Genomic DNA, 16,024 nt, shown 5'->3' on the forward strand with positions numbered 1-16,024 from the left:
TTTAAGAGGGTTCTGAGGCCAAATAAAATTGGGAAGTACTTGCCTAGCACATTACCAACACTTGCACTGCTTACTGGGCTCTTAGAAGACATTTAGGGGTAAATTACAGTTCTTCTTCGAGTGTCCCCGTGGGTGCTCCACAATAGGTGACGGGCTTGCCCGGCGCCGCAGATCGGATCTTCCAAGCAGTTTCTGCCGGACCGCGCATGCGCCGGCGCTCGCCGCTCCCTTGCGCGCTCCTGGCCATGTGCGCGATCCGGTCCCCGCCAGTTCCTCTTAACCGCCGTCGGCTGCAGATGGAATCTGACTAGGCTAAGGCCAAATAGCATATTCAACGACTTTATCTGTTTTTCTTTAAAAGTTTTTCAGGTACTTAGGCTACTACGAGTTAGCCGGTTGTTATTTTGCAAAAAAAAAAAACAAAACAAACAACAACAAACAAACTACGAGCGGGACAGCTTCAGTCCAGTCCCAGTAACAAGCGCCGGAGGCCAGGAGCTACGGCCATCAGCCCTCCTGCTGAGGCAGGCCATCGGACGGGGAAAACAGCACAAAGAAGGTGCTGAGTACCCGCTTAAAAACTCAAAGACTCACCAACAATGTCCTCTTCAGGCTTTAAAAAATGTGAGTCCTGCCGAGAGGCGATGCCAGCGTCCGATGGGCACAGTCTATGCATAAGGTGCCTGGGGGAGTCCCATGTGGCACAGAAATGCGCCTTCTGTGCTAAATTAACAACCAGAGCACGGAGAGACAGGGAGATGCGGATTAAAATGCTGCTTCTTGATAAGGCCCTCCAGCTAGACGTGCCAGAGCGGCCGCAGCAGGAGGGACCCTCCGGGGCCCTTAAAAGGAAAGCTGCCTCCCTCACTCCATCAGCGCAAAAACGGAGGAAAGTCTCTCCAGCCCGATCCCTGCCAGCAGCAACAGTGAGCGGGATGGGAGGAGCAAGCAGCCCCCAGCCGCAGCAACAGCTGATCGGCGGCGGCACGGAGAGCCACGTGGAAGCGGCTCAGCCTCCGATAATCAGCCAGCCGCCCCGCGCTGCAGGCAGGGCGGCGGCTGAAGAAGCGCCGGTACCGGCGGCACCGCAGGCAGCGGCACCGACCCCTGGGGAACCGGCGGTGCAGAGCGCGCAGGCACGTAGCCTGCAGGCGCAGAAGGACACCGCACGTGCGGCACCGCCTTCGAGCGTGCCTAGCACGGTGCCGACGGGGCCGTGATCCCCCGCGCGTCAGGGGGCGGAGTTACCTCCTCCAGGGAGGGGGAAGGCTGCACACAAGAGGAGGCATTGCAGCCCCTCTCCGGACAGGGCTGTGGAGCTGCTTTCTCATAGCCCTCCGCTCATGCTGCAGACTCCAACCAGAAGGCAGGGGTCCCCCCTAGCCTACCCGGAGCCCCCTTCTCCATTTTTACAACCAGCCTCACCATGGCTGGCACCACCTTCACCCTTCCTGGGGTTCGAACCGCTGGACTATTATGCGAAATCGCTCTCTCCAGTGTCTCGACGATCTCCCTCCCCCAGACGCAGAGGGTACGCACCAAGGGAGTGGTCTAGGTCACCTTCCCAAGAACAATGCCTATATTGCCATGGTCGCCCCTACCACGCGGGGCATACACACCATCGGCAATCTACTAGGGAAAGATCCCCACAAACTATCTCGTACCCCCGAGGGCAATTGCGACCGGGGACAGAGACTCAAGCATCTCAGGGGGGACTGGTCATGGAACCCCGAGATTTTCCCTCCGGCCTCCTCCAGAGTAGCAATACCGCTTGATGAAGCGATCTTAGAGTCCGCCACTACGATATGGCAGACCCCTGCAACTATTCCGCCTGTCCAAAAGAGAGCGGATAAGAAATACTTCGTGACGGCGAAGGGCATGGAGTTCCTGTTTAGCCACCCACAGCCAAACTCCCTGGTGGTGGAGTCCTCGCAACAAAGATCAAAAACATCTCAATTTAAAACAGGGGGAACAGACAAAGATGCCAAGAAGCTAGAGCTGTTCGGCAGAAAGGTCTACTCCTCCTCCACTTTAACGTTGCGAATGGCAAATTACGCAGCGCACTTAGCGAACCATAATTTTGACAACTATTCCAGGTTAACCTCCCTTATGGACTCGCTTCCAGAGGACAAAAAGCCGGTCCTCAAGGCCATAGTGCAAGAAGGCTACGCGGCTGCGAGGACGGGAGTTCAGATTGCTTTGGACGTTGCGGACACAGCAGCACGTTCCACAGCAACCGCAGTGGTGATGCGAAGGGAGTCCTGGCTCCAGACCTCGGGTATACCGAGGGATCTGCAGGCGAAGATAGTTGACCTTCCCTTCGACTCGCAGAAGCTGTTTGCTGAATCAGCTGACTCGGTCCTTCATTCCAGTAAAGATTCAAGAGCCACACTCAGGACCCTGGGGATTTACACCCCTCCATACACAAAGAAAAGGTACTACCCTCAGCAAAGGCGGTACCAGTACCAGCAACAGCACCCCCAGTATCACAGGGGTTACGAGCAAGGGCGACATCAACAGCACCAGCAGTACAGAACTCCCAGGCAATGCTCACAACAGAGCCGTGCGTCCTCGGGGCGGGGCCAAAGGCCACAAGTTTGACATACAGATCCAGGGCTGCGCCATCACTACCATCACACAAGGTCATCCGAAGCGGCTATTCCACCATCGCCTCCGACCATTCTACGACCAGTGGCAAAGGATCACCACAGACAAATGGGTGCTGGAGATCATAGCCACGGGGTACGCCATCCCCTTCCAGTCGCTCCCACCGTCACGACCTCCACCCAAGCCCCACCTCCAGGAGGCCTCCCAGGTAGTGAGGCTCAGGCAGGAGGTGGACCATCTCATGCTCATAGGGGCGGTGGAAAGAGTGCCGGAGCAACTGCACGGGAAAGGGTTCTACTCCAGGTATTTCCTCACGGAGAAAAAGACAGGAGGCTGGAGGCCCATCTTAGACCTTCGCGGCCTCAACAGTTACCTGCGCAAGCAACGTTTTCGGATGACCACGATCGCCTCCATCCTTACAGCACTGGACGATGGAGACTGGTTCGCAGCCCTCGATTTACAAGACGCGTACTTCCACATAACCATCCATCCGGCTCACCGGCGATTCCTCCGGTTCATGGTAGGCAACGAACACTTCCAATACAAGGTCCTACCGTTTGGCCTCTCCTCGGCCCCCAGAGTCTTCACCAAGACCTTGGCAGTGGTGTCAGCCTACCTGCACAGACAGGGGGTATTTATTTTCCCGTATCTGGACGACTGCCTGCTCAAAGGGGCCTCGAAAGGGGAGGTTCCGCGCATGATACGCGTCACAGCAAACACCTTCTCCTCACTTGGCCTGGTTATCAATCTGGCAAAATCACAAATAGACCCCACACAGGACATAGAGTTCATAGGGGCTCGCATAAACTCGGTTACAGCGAGAGTATACCTACCAGAGGTTCGCTTTTGAGCCATCGGTTCCCTCGTGCAAGTCATCACCTTCAGCCCTACGGTGCCGGTCTTGACGTGCTTGCAGCTGCTGGGCCACATGGCAGCGGCGACATTTGTAGTACAGAACGCCAGGTTACACATGCGCAGCATGCAGCACTGGCTGGCGAGTGTATACAAACCGGCAGTACACACCGTTCACAGGGTGGTGTCGCCCACAGCCGGGGTGCGCAAATCCCTGCAATGGTGGGTAAACCCCAGGAACTTGCTAACAGGGGTACCCTTCCACCAACCGCAAATATCGGTTTTTCTCACTACAGATGCCTCCCTCATAGGGTGGGGAGCGCACATGGGCGAAGAGGTGACTCAAGGACTGTGGTCACCCACGGAACAGTCACTACACATCAATGTACTGGAGCTCAGAGCAGTGTTCAACGCCTGCAAACACTTTCGAGACCACATACAAGGCAAAGTCGTCGGGATCAGTACAGACAATACCTCCACCATGTTTTATATAAACAGGCAAGGAGGAGCTCAATCCCGTGCCTTATGCGCGGAAGCAGTCCGCTTATGGGACTGGTGCATCGCCCACGATATAATCTTGAAAGCCTCATACTTGCCGGCTGCGCACAACGTGAAGGCAGACCAGCTGAGCAGGCGTTTTGCGCTCACACACGAGTGGCAGACCCGTCCTGACCTGCTACGGCCGATTTTCCACGCATGGGGTTTTCCCCAAATAGATCTGTTTGCCACTCAGCACAACAAGCAGTGCCCACGATTCTGCTCCAGGGCAGGACTGGGATGGGGGTCCCTGGGGGACGCGTTCGCGATCCCGTGGGGGGGCCCCCTGCTTTATGCGTTTCCTCCCACAGTGCTGATCCACAAAGTTTTGCAAAAAGCCAGGAGGGAAAGGGCCCGGATGATCCTGATAGTCCCAACGTGGGATCGCCAACAATGGTTCCCCCTACTCCTGCGCATGTTGGACCGTCCACCGATGCCTCTTCCGGTGGCGCCGGATCTGCTCACGCAAGCCCAGGGGTCCATAGTGCATCCGCACCCCCACAGCCTGCGACTGCAAGCGTGGTTAATCCATGGCTCAGCTCCCTAGAGAGCACATGCACAGTTGGGAGTACAGCAAGTCCTAGAAAGTAGCAGGAGGACTTCCACTAGGAAGACCTACAAACAAAAATGGACTCGCTTCACGGCTTGGTGTTCTACCAAACAGCTGGCCCCCCTTTCGGTGCCTATACCTACAATTCTAGAGTACTTACTGGACCTCAAGAGAGGAGGACTCTCGCTATCCTCGTTAAAGGTCCACCTTGCCGCCATCTCGGCGTTTAGACATGAGGAGGAAGGGCACACGGTGTTCGCCCACCCTATGGTTACCAGGTTTCTCAAAGGGTTGGTAAACCTCTACCCCCCTCGGAAACCAATTCCACCTTCGTGGAACTTGGACCTGGTGCTTACCACACTGATGGGACCACCGTTCGAGCCCTTGGCCACAGTTCCCCTCCGCCTCCTTACAATAAAGACGACCTTTCTTCTTGCAATTACGTCAGCTCGTAGGGTGAGCGAGCTCGCGGCAGTCATGGCAACGCCACCCTGCACTGTTTTTTCCAAGGAGGCGGTAACCATACGGCTGCATCCAGCCTTTGTTCCCAAAGTTTCTTCCGAGTTTCACATCAACGAACCTATTGTTCTACCCTCGTTTTATCCAAAGCCTCATACCTCCAACGAAGAGGCGTGCCTACACCTCCTGGACGTGAGGAGGGCGCTAGCCTTCTACATAGACAGGACCAAGTCCTTCCGGAAAACGGATAGACTCCTAGTCTCCCTCGCTCCCAAATCGAAAGGAGAGGGTCTCTCCTCGCAGAGAATCTCGAAGCACATTGTATCCTGCATAAAAATGTGCTACGAGCTCAAAAAGACTCCTTTATCGGCCACTCCCAGGGCTCATTCCACCAGGGCGGTGGCGGCATCAACAGCCTTTTTCAAGGGCGTTGCGTTAAAAGACATTTGCAGAGCGGCGACCTGGTCATCCTACGACACCTTCGCCAAACATTACGCCCTTCACAGGGTATTCCAAGAGGATACCCGTCTCTCTGCAGCGGTCCTCTCGGGGACAAGCTGCACATAATCCGATTACCCACCTCCTATCTTGGGTTACTGCTGGGTAGTCGCCTATTGTGGAGCACCCACGGGGACACTCGAAGAAGAAAGAGAAGTTACTCACCGTAGTAACGGTGGTTCTTCGAGATGTGTCCCCGTGGGTGCTCCACTACCCGCCCATCCTCCCCGCTTCGGATCTCTGTTAGTGTTTTGTAGGGGCACCCGAGGCAGTTGGTCGAGGAACTGGCGGGGACCGGATCGCGCACATGGCCAGGAGCGCACAAGGGAGCGGCGCGCGCCGGCGCATGCGCGGTCTGGCAGAAACTGCTTGGAAGATCCGATCTGCGGCGCCGGGAAAGCCCGTCACCTATTGTGGAGCACCCACAGGGACACATCTCGAAGAACCACCGTTACTACGGTGAGTAACTTCTCTTTAAAGAACAGTACAGAACACTGAGAGCCAGCACTAGTGGCTGGAAACAAACTTTATGGGACCACAGGAAACTTGACCACACCCATGATAGGTTTTCATCTGGCTGACTAAAATCATGCCAGATTAGAGATTTTGCGAGATGACACAGTGCTGGACTAGAAAGGTTCAACCTGTACGTATTTTTATTTCCTCACTACCATATAGCCAGGAGAGCAAACAGATGGTTGTCTCTGAAACTGAGCACTACAATTCCAGGACCAGTTTCCCAGCTCAGGATTGTGGGTTTGTTCTCATTGACTGTGACCATGTGGAAGATCAGGCCCTGTAGTGAGCAGCTTTCTCATTTGCATCCATCATCTCAGATAGTGCATCCTCTGCAGTAACAGAGACCCTGCTTTTGATTCAGAAGTTTTGACAAAAGCTCATGCCTCTTCTGAAAGTGAGCGCTGAAATATTAGAATTAATAACAACTGCAGCAGCTGTGCTGGCCCTTCCAGACCATACAGAGAGAAGGCCCCTTAGCCTAGCATTTTTGCTACTGATCAGTTTATTTATTTAGCCATAACATTATTCTTATCTATTATCAGTGTTGCAGTAGCACCTAGCAGTCCCTCTGGTGTGCCAGGGCACCATATTTTTCTAGGTGCTGTACAAATATAGAACACAAAGACAGTCCCTGCCCTAAAAAATTTCCATTAAAAAAGCTTGCCCATGCTACAGCTCCAAGCACCCTCACAATAATTAAACTTGCAGTCACCACCCAGAATTATTAATACTAATGTGCAAATAAATTAACATAATTCATCAAAGGTAGCAATTTTCCATAGCAGAAGTACAAACCCTCCAGACAAACCTCTCACCTTCCCCCAGTACTGCCCAGGAATATACCCTGGTCCTTCTCTCGCACAACCCTGTCAAATGAGTGGCTGTGCTAGGAAAATGTATATCAAAGTGGTCTGGAACTAAGCTAGTGTGCAGAGCACTGGAGACAGGTGAGTCTCAGCCAGTGAAACCTCCAAATAAATGTTGGTAAATTTTGTGTGTGAATGAGGAAATATGTTAAGTGATAGCCAGGAATGTGTCCTAATTTGTTCAATAGTAAGTGCTCTGCTATTAAAGTACACTGCTAGATTACTCACGGAATTAGTACCCGTGGTTGGATGCTCCAGTACATAGCTATCATCTAAACCTTGTCCTTTGGATGTCAGTACTATACATATGATGTCTTGGGCCAGGTGTTTTGAAGAGTTCTGCTTCTATGAAGACAACAAATTAAGTACATAGATCTTAGAAGATAGATAGGACTCTTCAAAACATGGCTGCACGAGCGATAGTGACGACTACTTACTGCTGGAAATCTGGCTCCATGTCTAGTGGCTGTATAGCACGTTGCGTGTTTCCCACCTCTGTCCATTTGTCACAGCTGGAGATGCTGTTGAATGGGTACCATTTTCAAAAGCACATAGGACTTTGTCTCATTTTCATAAGTAATTTAGGCAGCTAAGAATCGAAGTTTCATTGAAGATCAACAGGCTCCTAAATGACTAAATGAGTTTTGAAAATGAGTCTCAGAATGGGATTTTTAAAAATGCCTAAGTAAGATATGGAGCCTAATGCCAAAGGGATTTTCAAAGGCACTTCTGAAAATCTAGTTGCAGTCCTTTAAGTCTCTTAGTCCAAGATCTTCAAAGATAGTGAGGCACCTAACTCTATGCATGTTTGAATGAATCTTGAGCTAAAATTTAGAGAGTTTATTTTTAGAAGGAAATAAAAACATACAATATGTGTCAAGGTGCATAGAGCCTTTGCAAGCACTTAGTCATCAGTATTCAGGCTTGCTAAGCTTGGGAAAGTTCAGTCTTCCGGTGCTGGTCCTCATTTCTTTACTTATGTGCCACCAGGATGGGTATCTTTAATGTTAAAGACAATTGAGCGTGTTAAATTTTGTTTCTGTGCGATCACAGTAGAAATATAGGCAGCAAGCAGCCAGAGTTTTTTCCTTGCTTGACAAGTGGATTTACAGAATATAGAATGTAGATATTTTTATTTCTGCTGTCTGCTACCCAGTTGAGTTGCATAACTCAGGAATTAGAAAACATTTTCATTCCCTCCTGCTGTATAAGATGGGAAAAGTAGTCAGCACTGAGTGCGGTTGCAAATGTAAGTGCATAAACTGGTTTCATGTTTGTGGCGTCCATTCTTTGGAGAGAGAATAACTCTTCAGGAGGATGGTTTAGACACAAAAGTAAATGATGCTCTCTGAGCTCCATTGTTCATTGCTCTGCAATCATTCACAGCTATGAAAGTAGGTGTCATACGCTATCAGATCTGTGTGTGATCTTGGGATTGAAAACTCTGCGTAACAATTAGATCTCACACAAGCTATAAGGCCCTCTGTGTAGATAGAAAATTATAAGCATCATGAACTTTGTACCTCAGGAAATGCTTAAAATGCTACTAGTTACTGGGCAGCAAATGGTTACTATGAAAGGGGACTACAGTATATGGAGTGGATTTCTGTCTGAGCTTTTGTGTTTTGAGCTCTGGAGGCCTCTGTGCTGAGAGCATGCAGTTTAGACATACACATGCCTCTCTTGCAGGGACATAGGAAACCTGGTTATTTTTACCTCTGATTACCAAGACACAGATTCTGCCTGGGCATTGTGTGGGTGCAAGGAGGGGGCATAAGAAGCCTTCTCTCACACTTTGCATGACCCATGTAAGAGACCAAAAGAATTGCAGGCCTTCTGCTTTGGGGAGTAGAGGGGCTGCTGTTTCCTTGATCCTTATAGCATATATGAAGCCCCAGAGGGGACAGGGGAAGGAGGGAGGAGATGAGATCATGACTTCACGCAACCTAAGGAGGGCAAATCCACCACAGCAGTAAGAGGAAGGAAAACCTCATTGTATCACAGTTAAAATCAGTGGTATCTGTTTTTTAACCCAACACTGACAGTGACTGTGATAAGCAGAGCTGGCAACTTGCATATCTGGTTTCTTCTCTCTGGCTTTCCCACTGATTTACCACATCCTTGGGCAAGTCAGTTCACATGTTCGTGCCTTATTTTGCCCACCTGTTAAGTCAGAATTGTACTTTCCAAATCCCACTGGTGTCCTTAGGCAATGGATGCTGCAGATTATGTACTCTGTGTATTATTTCATTATCACACGTTCTCCTGCCTTATGACATGACACAATGCAGTATTTCTACCACAATCTGTCTAATGACACATTTCTTGCTTCTTCATAGTGTGTTTCTGTGACAGTGTCATCTTTCTCAATGGGGGTTTTCTGTCATTTGTTGCCATCTTCTTTTTCCTTCTTCCTCCAAGTGGTATCCAGTCCATGTCTTTTTTTAGGTATCCAGGTTATTGACTTTAATACAACATAACCAAGCTGCTTTATTCTTCTTTCGTGGATCATTGTCTCTCTACTCTGGCCAGTCCTTTTTTCATATCTGCATTACAGTAGAATCTAAGTTACAGACACCAGGGTTGTTAACTGACCAGTCAATCACACACCTCATTTTGAACCACAGTAAACAATCAGGCAGCAGCAGAGACCAAACAAGCAAACAGATACAGTCCAATATTTTGTTACAGTAAACTGCTGGGAAGGAGAAAAAGGAAAGCAGCATTTTTCTTCTTGATAGTAAAAGTTGAAAGCTGTATTAAGTCACTGTTTGTTTGAAAACTTTGGAAAGAACTACCACACTTTTGGCCACGGTTACACATAGTTGAGCATTATGAACAACCTCTTTTTGTGAGATGTTTGGAGGTCTGAGGTTGTGCTGCAGTTACTTTATCTCACCAGCTGACATCAGGTATTCTCCACAGGCATCTTCTTGCCAAGTTTCAGAAGCATGTAATGATGTGGTGAGGATCACAATAACTTTATCCTGGTTCTTGTGTGACTTTTCTTATTTTTCCACATATTTGCTAGTTTTGAAAAACTCCGCTTGCCTTTCCAGTTCTTGCTTTCACCTACTTAGGGATATGGCCATTGGTGGTGCTTATGCTTCCACAATGCAGATTTGTTAACTCTGTTGTAGTCTTCATTCTCAATTACATATGCACCATAGTTTGAGTCCTCTCTAATAGAGCATGACTTTCCTTTTCTTTTCACTGACTTTTGATCCTACTCTAGCAGCCTTTTAGTTGACATTGATAATGGGTTTAGAAGGGAGTGCAAGGTGTGGGAGGGAGTTGGGGTGCAGGAAAGGGTGGGGTGCCAGAGGCTGTTCCTGGCTAGCAGCACTCTCAGGTAGGCTTCCCTGCCTGCCAGCAGCCATAGCACTGGGTGTTACATGTGACTCTCTGCACTGAGGGGAGGGGCTTGCTTGCTGCTCCGCCTCCCCCCCCAGCAAAATCTCTCCACTCCTATTGGCTGAAAACTGGCCAATGAGATCTGAGAAACTGTGCTGTACTGACCCCACCCCCAGCCAAATTTCTTAGCTCCTTCTGGCTGGTTTCCAGTCAATAGGAGTGGAGAGATTTTGCTGGAGGGTGAGGGCAGCAGGTAAAGCTGTCCGTGCTCTGTAGTGCATAGAACAACAGGGAGCAGACAGGTGCATTGAGCTGCTCGTTGCCTCAGGAGCAGGCTGCAAGTCATCTTGCCTGTCCTTGGGCAAATTAAGGGGTATGAAGCCATTCCCTCCAGTTCCAGTGTAAACAGCACTTGGGTTTTGAAAAAATAAAAAAACATATAATTGTTTATATAGTACGGCCCAGATCCATATCCTGTCTGTCAGTGAATGTGGATCCAGCTGTGTGGGGAGAAAGGGGAAGTAGCATGCAGGGGCCAATGCAGGGCACAGCATGGTTCTATGAGGGGTGCTATCATGTTCATGAGTGGCAGCTACTTGGGTGGCAGGGCTGGAGGTATCACTATTGTTGCGAGGATCTTATGTATATGGCATCTGCTCTGGGGAGGAGAGGGACGTTCCCTCCCCAGCATTGTACTACCCTGCTGAGGCCCCGTTCAGTGCAGATGCTGTTTTTACGCCCTTCACTCCTGATACACCTGCATGAATTATATTGTTGCATCTCTGATCCTACCATGGTGGTCTCCTCACTCCCGTCATAAGGGGCTGCACTTTTTTCCCTGCAGCCTGGGGAGTGGACGAGTCTCCGATGGAGCTCTTGAGCACTCAGCCAAGTTATGGAGGTTGGCATCTAGGGGCAAAATTTGGGGTTAATGCTATCTGAAATGACTAGACTGTAGTTCTCTTGCAGGGTAGAACCGCAGGGAACATAGCATACAGAACAGCTGCTTCATGGCTTTTTTTTTTTTTTTTTTTTTTTTTTTTTAAATATTCACTCTTCCACACAAATTCAGATATCCTTGGGGTGGGTAGGGAAGCATGCCTTGCTTTCCACAGCTCAGCCCTCTGTGTGGCCTTTGCTTGCCATCACGGAACAGAACAGGTGCTACGGCATATAAACTAAGGTTTATGAGTCTAGGAGACCTGGAGTAAGAGGAACCTGGCTGTAGTCTGAGCTATGGGACCAACAGGAATGGTTGAAACAAGTTTCTAACTAGTACCGGTGTTTTTTCCCTCAACCCAACAACTGTGGGTACTCATTTCAAAAGCTGACCTAGCTGACAAGCGCATACAGTGTGTCCTAGATAAGTGGAAGGTTTGTCACAGTGGTTTATGTTTAGAATATACCACATCCTAGTTGATCCTGCGGGGCCAACAGGAGGTTCAATTACAGGAAATTGTACTGCAATGTTAAGAAGTGTCCTTCCTCTGGATCTCTTCTTTTAATTTTTTTTTTCCATGTCCATTTTGCGCTCATGCTGTGGGTTGTTTTCTGCTTCTTTCCATACTTACTAGGCTTTGTTTGAAGATAGGCGTTTTTTCCTTTTGGGCTTTTCGTAGACCTAATTATTTTGCTGGTGATCTAATATATGGTTGATACGGTGACTATGTAAATTTACAGATTTACTATTCAAGGTATTTTTCATCTGTGCAAGAAAAAGGAGGCATTTGGCAAAATAGAAAACTAGCATTTTAGCTCAATGTCGGCAGGTATGTGTAAATATTTAAGCCACAAGGAAATCCACAGCACTGGTTTGTTAATCCTCTGATTTTTATTTCATTTGATGTATTTTTTTTCCAACAGGAGGCCTTGACCTCATCCTCATGCCAGGCCTTGGGTTTGACAAAAGTGGCAACAGATTGGGCCGAGGGAAAGGATACTATGATACCTACCTTGAACGATGCGTGCATCATCCAAAAGGAAAACCTTACACGATTGCCTTGGCTTTCAAGGAGCAGATCTGTGACTCAGTGCCAGTGACAGAAAATGACATCCAAATAGATGAAATTCTTTATGAAGATAGCTAAAAGTGTCTGGATACTGCTGACCGCAGAGTGTCCAATCAAAGGCTTCATGTCAAGGCACAGACTTGTCATACATTTTTTTTGTAGTAATAAAATACACTATTTTAAACAACCCCAGCTACATTTATGTTAAGAAGGACTGCAATGGTCTCATGATAATTAGCAAATATCTGTTGTGAAGTGTTATTCCAGAAACAAGAGAAACAAGATGACTATTTTATTAAAATAAAAATAATTTAATCTAATCATGTCTCTTTGCTAAGTTACCTGATATTTAACATGACCATTTTATTGCCCTGCTTTAAAATGGAGCTCAGTTACTAATAAGATTTCATGATCCAATCTGAAAGGGGATATTTGTTGGAACTATAGTTTCAAATACGGCCATAGCACTTAACAATTATGCAAGACCATCAACAGAACATTAGTGCCCAAGGAACCACTTAAGCCACATACTAACATGATCACAAAAGGATGAAAAGAAAAAGTCTTGGATTGTAAAATCAATTTAGATTATATACTTTGTGGTTAAACAATTGTGTAATTATGGAAACTGTTTGTTAGCAACTGTATGGTTGAAGATCTGACCATGTTTTTAATATATACCCAATCTCCATGTTTTAAATATAAACCCATAAAAATTTGCCTTGGGTTAAAACTTAGTAGTTGAGTTCTCAGGCTGAGCATTTTTAAACTATAATTCACAAATTGTTTTAATTTGAACCTGCAATACTCCATAATGTATTGAAATTGTGCCTGAAATTTGGGGACAATATGTTGAAGAAAGGTTAAAGAGAAATCCAGAGGAATTACAGAGGACAGCGACTACTATAGGACGAGAGGGTTAGAAAGGATGAACTCAGAAAATGTTAAAGCAATTAAATAGGTACACATTGGGGAAAGGGGTTACTGGAGATGACAGAAGAGAAACACACATAAAGGGAGGGAGAACAGCATAAATTGTTGTTATTTGTTATCTTAGAAAAAAGACAAGGGGCCTGATTCAAGGCAAACTGAAGATAGTGACATATGCTTATTGATGTAGATAATCTATTTTTGTGCATAACAGGTCTTTGCTTCTTCAGGAGTGAATAATGGTCCTGCTTATACAGCCATGCAAGGGAGTGACTGGGGAGAAGGAAAATTCTTACTTTATTCCAGGGTCTGTTTATGCTACAGGTAGCAGTGCAGGAAGGGAAGTGGGCTGTGCAGAGTTGCTCCATTTGTCTTGTGGAGGGGGATGGGAAAGTGTAGAGATGTTCTAACTAACGAAGCTGCACCGGATATGTACCTCACATGGTCTACCCTGTCCCTGGAGCAGCATGGAAAGTGAGAAAAAACATTGTGAGCTCTCCTTAGCAGTCTGCTCCAATGGCAATACAATAAGATACTACCCTTGCCTCGGGACAGATCCGATAGTCATGAGTTTAGCCAATCATGTGGCTATTTAGATTTATAAAATTGTGTGCAATTCAGCATCTAGCTTTTCTGTAGCATGTGCCAAAGAAGGCACAATTCTATGTCTTCCCATGTCTCAGGTAAAAAATAGCATCGGAGTGCACCAAAATAGTCCCTATCTTGGCCTCTATCTGTCTTCCAAAATTATTGTGGCCGCGTCTACACATGCACGCTACTTCGAAGTAGCGGCGCCAACTTCGAAATAGTGCCCGTCACGGCTACACGTGTTGGGCACTATTTCGAAGTTGAAATCGACGTTAGGTGGCGAGACGTCGAAGTTGCTAACCCCATGAGGGGATGGGAATAGCGCCCTACTTCGAAGTTGAACGTCGAAGTAGGGCACGTGTAGACGATCTGCATCCCGCAACATCGAAATAGCGGGGTCCGCCATGGCGGCCATCAGCTGAGGGGTTGAGAGACGCTCTCTCTCCAGCCCCTGTGGGGCTCTATGGTCATCGTGTGCAGCAGCCCTTAGCCCAGGGCTTCTGGCTGCTGCTGCGGCAGCTGGGGATCCATGCTGCATGCACAGGGTCTGCAACCAGTTGTCGGCTCTGTGGATCTTGTGTTGTTTAGTGCAGCTGTGTCTGGGAGGGGCCCTTTAAGGGAGCGGCTTGCTGTTGAGTCTGCCCTGTGACCCTGTCTGCAGCTGTTCCTGGCACCCTTATTTCGATGTGTGCTACTTTGGCGTGTAGACGTTCCCTCACAGCGCCTATTTCGATGTGATGCTGCCCAACGTCGAAGTTGAACGTCGACGTTGCCAGCCCTGGAGGACGTGTAGACGTTATTCATCGAAATAAATTATTTCGATGTAGCATGCACGCGTAGACGTAGCCTGTGTGAACACTGAAAATAGCCATTGAAAGCATGTGGTGACAGCATTGTAATGTAATATTCTGAAATGGGAATTAAAGATATACAGAAGGTAATAATGAAAAGGAACACTATTTTCATTTTCTTTCAGTCTACTCCTGTCTCCTTCAATACATTTCGTACATCCATAAATTCTTTCAGCCTGTACATTATTTTCATTCATTTTAACCAATTCATTCTGTTGGCACATTAAAAATTCTATGAATTCTCAAGCACTGACTACAGAACAGAGAGCCCTTAAGCCATCACAGATAATTTCTGTGAACTAAATATATGCCTACAATATACATGGGTTTTTAAATCTAGGCCTGTTGTATTCAATTTCACTTCTATTTCTGATTCTGTAGTAACTCAATAACTACTTGTTAAAAATCCTATGTAATTGTAAATTCAATAGATTTGAGGATATGCTTCAGGATGAAGCTAAATTCCTCCAGCATATAATCACAGTATCCATGAAATGGAAACAGCCACAAAGAAACCTGACAGAATTCTCTGTTTTGAAACAGCCCATGAGTATGTTTGCATTTGAAAGGTCCCAAGTCAGAGATATTGCTGACTAGCTCTTTGGAAGGATTTACTGAGTTCAACCTCCCGAACACAAAGAGCAACTCAAATAATCAGTGCCTCAGCTGCTAGTGCATATATAACTAAATGATGCAACCCAGCTGTCTTCAACCAAATTTCTCACATGGATAAGGGTTGCAGGACAGGCTCTTATGAATATAACTTAAAGGGTGAAGAAGAAATGAGTAACAGCAACACCATAAACTGTCATTCAGAGAAGGACCCTTGTGGGATTTTTAAAGTGAGATTGAGTGTTACCTCAAAAAATGGAGTCTTGAGAGCGACAACATGAAGGTGCTGGGTAAGTATGTACTGGCATGAGTTTGGGATGGTCACTTTACCCACAAAAATGGTGCTGAAACAATGAGTGATGAGTTACGCAGATCAATGTGAATGACTGCTGATAAATTGACTGATAAGCATGACAGCTGTGTGCAGATCTGGAAAGGAGTTTATGGTCTCAGGCTAGTTTTTAGTGAACTGATGCCTCTGCTGTAAAATCAGCCCTTTAAGTGGTAGGAGCTGGTGAACTGCCTGGCAGTGTTGGTGAAGAAGGCAATAATGGAGGAAAATGGAGAACAAAAGCAATGAGGGGTCCTGTGGCACCTTATAGACTAACAGAAATGCATGAGCATAAGTGTTCGTGGGCAAATACCCACTTCATCAGATGCAGGTAGTGGAATCCACTACCTGCATCTGACGAAGTGGGTCTTTGCCCACGAAAGCTTATGCTCATACATTTCTGTTAGTCTATAAGGTGCCACAGGGCCCCTTGTTGCTTTTGCAGATCCAGACTAACACAG

General features: G+C 47.4%; 1 protein-coding gene across 1 annotated transcript in view; it reads left to right on the top strand.

Annotated features, from left to right (window-relative positions):
* MTHFS (methenyltetrahydrofolate synthetase) overlaps positions 1-15,782 on the top strand; it is a 36,327-nt gene extending 20,545 nt beyond the window's left edge. The window contains exon 3 of the mRNA XM_075006376.1: positions 12,106-15,782. Within this exon, the coding sequence (XP_074862477.1) occupies positions 12,106-12,329 (224 nt within the window). The 3' untranslated portion in view covers positions 12,330-15,782. The remainder of the gene's footprint in view (positions 1-12,105) is intronic.
* The last annotated feature ends 242 nt before the right edge of the window (positions 15,783-16,024 follow it).

The sequence above is a fragment of the Carettochelys insculpta genome, chromosome 12, assembly GCF_033958435.1.
Source record: "Carettochelys insculpta isolate YL-2023 chromosome 12, ASM3395843v1, whole genome shotgun sequence".
NCBI lineage: Eukaryota > Metazoa > Chordata > Testudines > Carettochelyidae > Carettochelys > Carettochelys insculpta.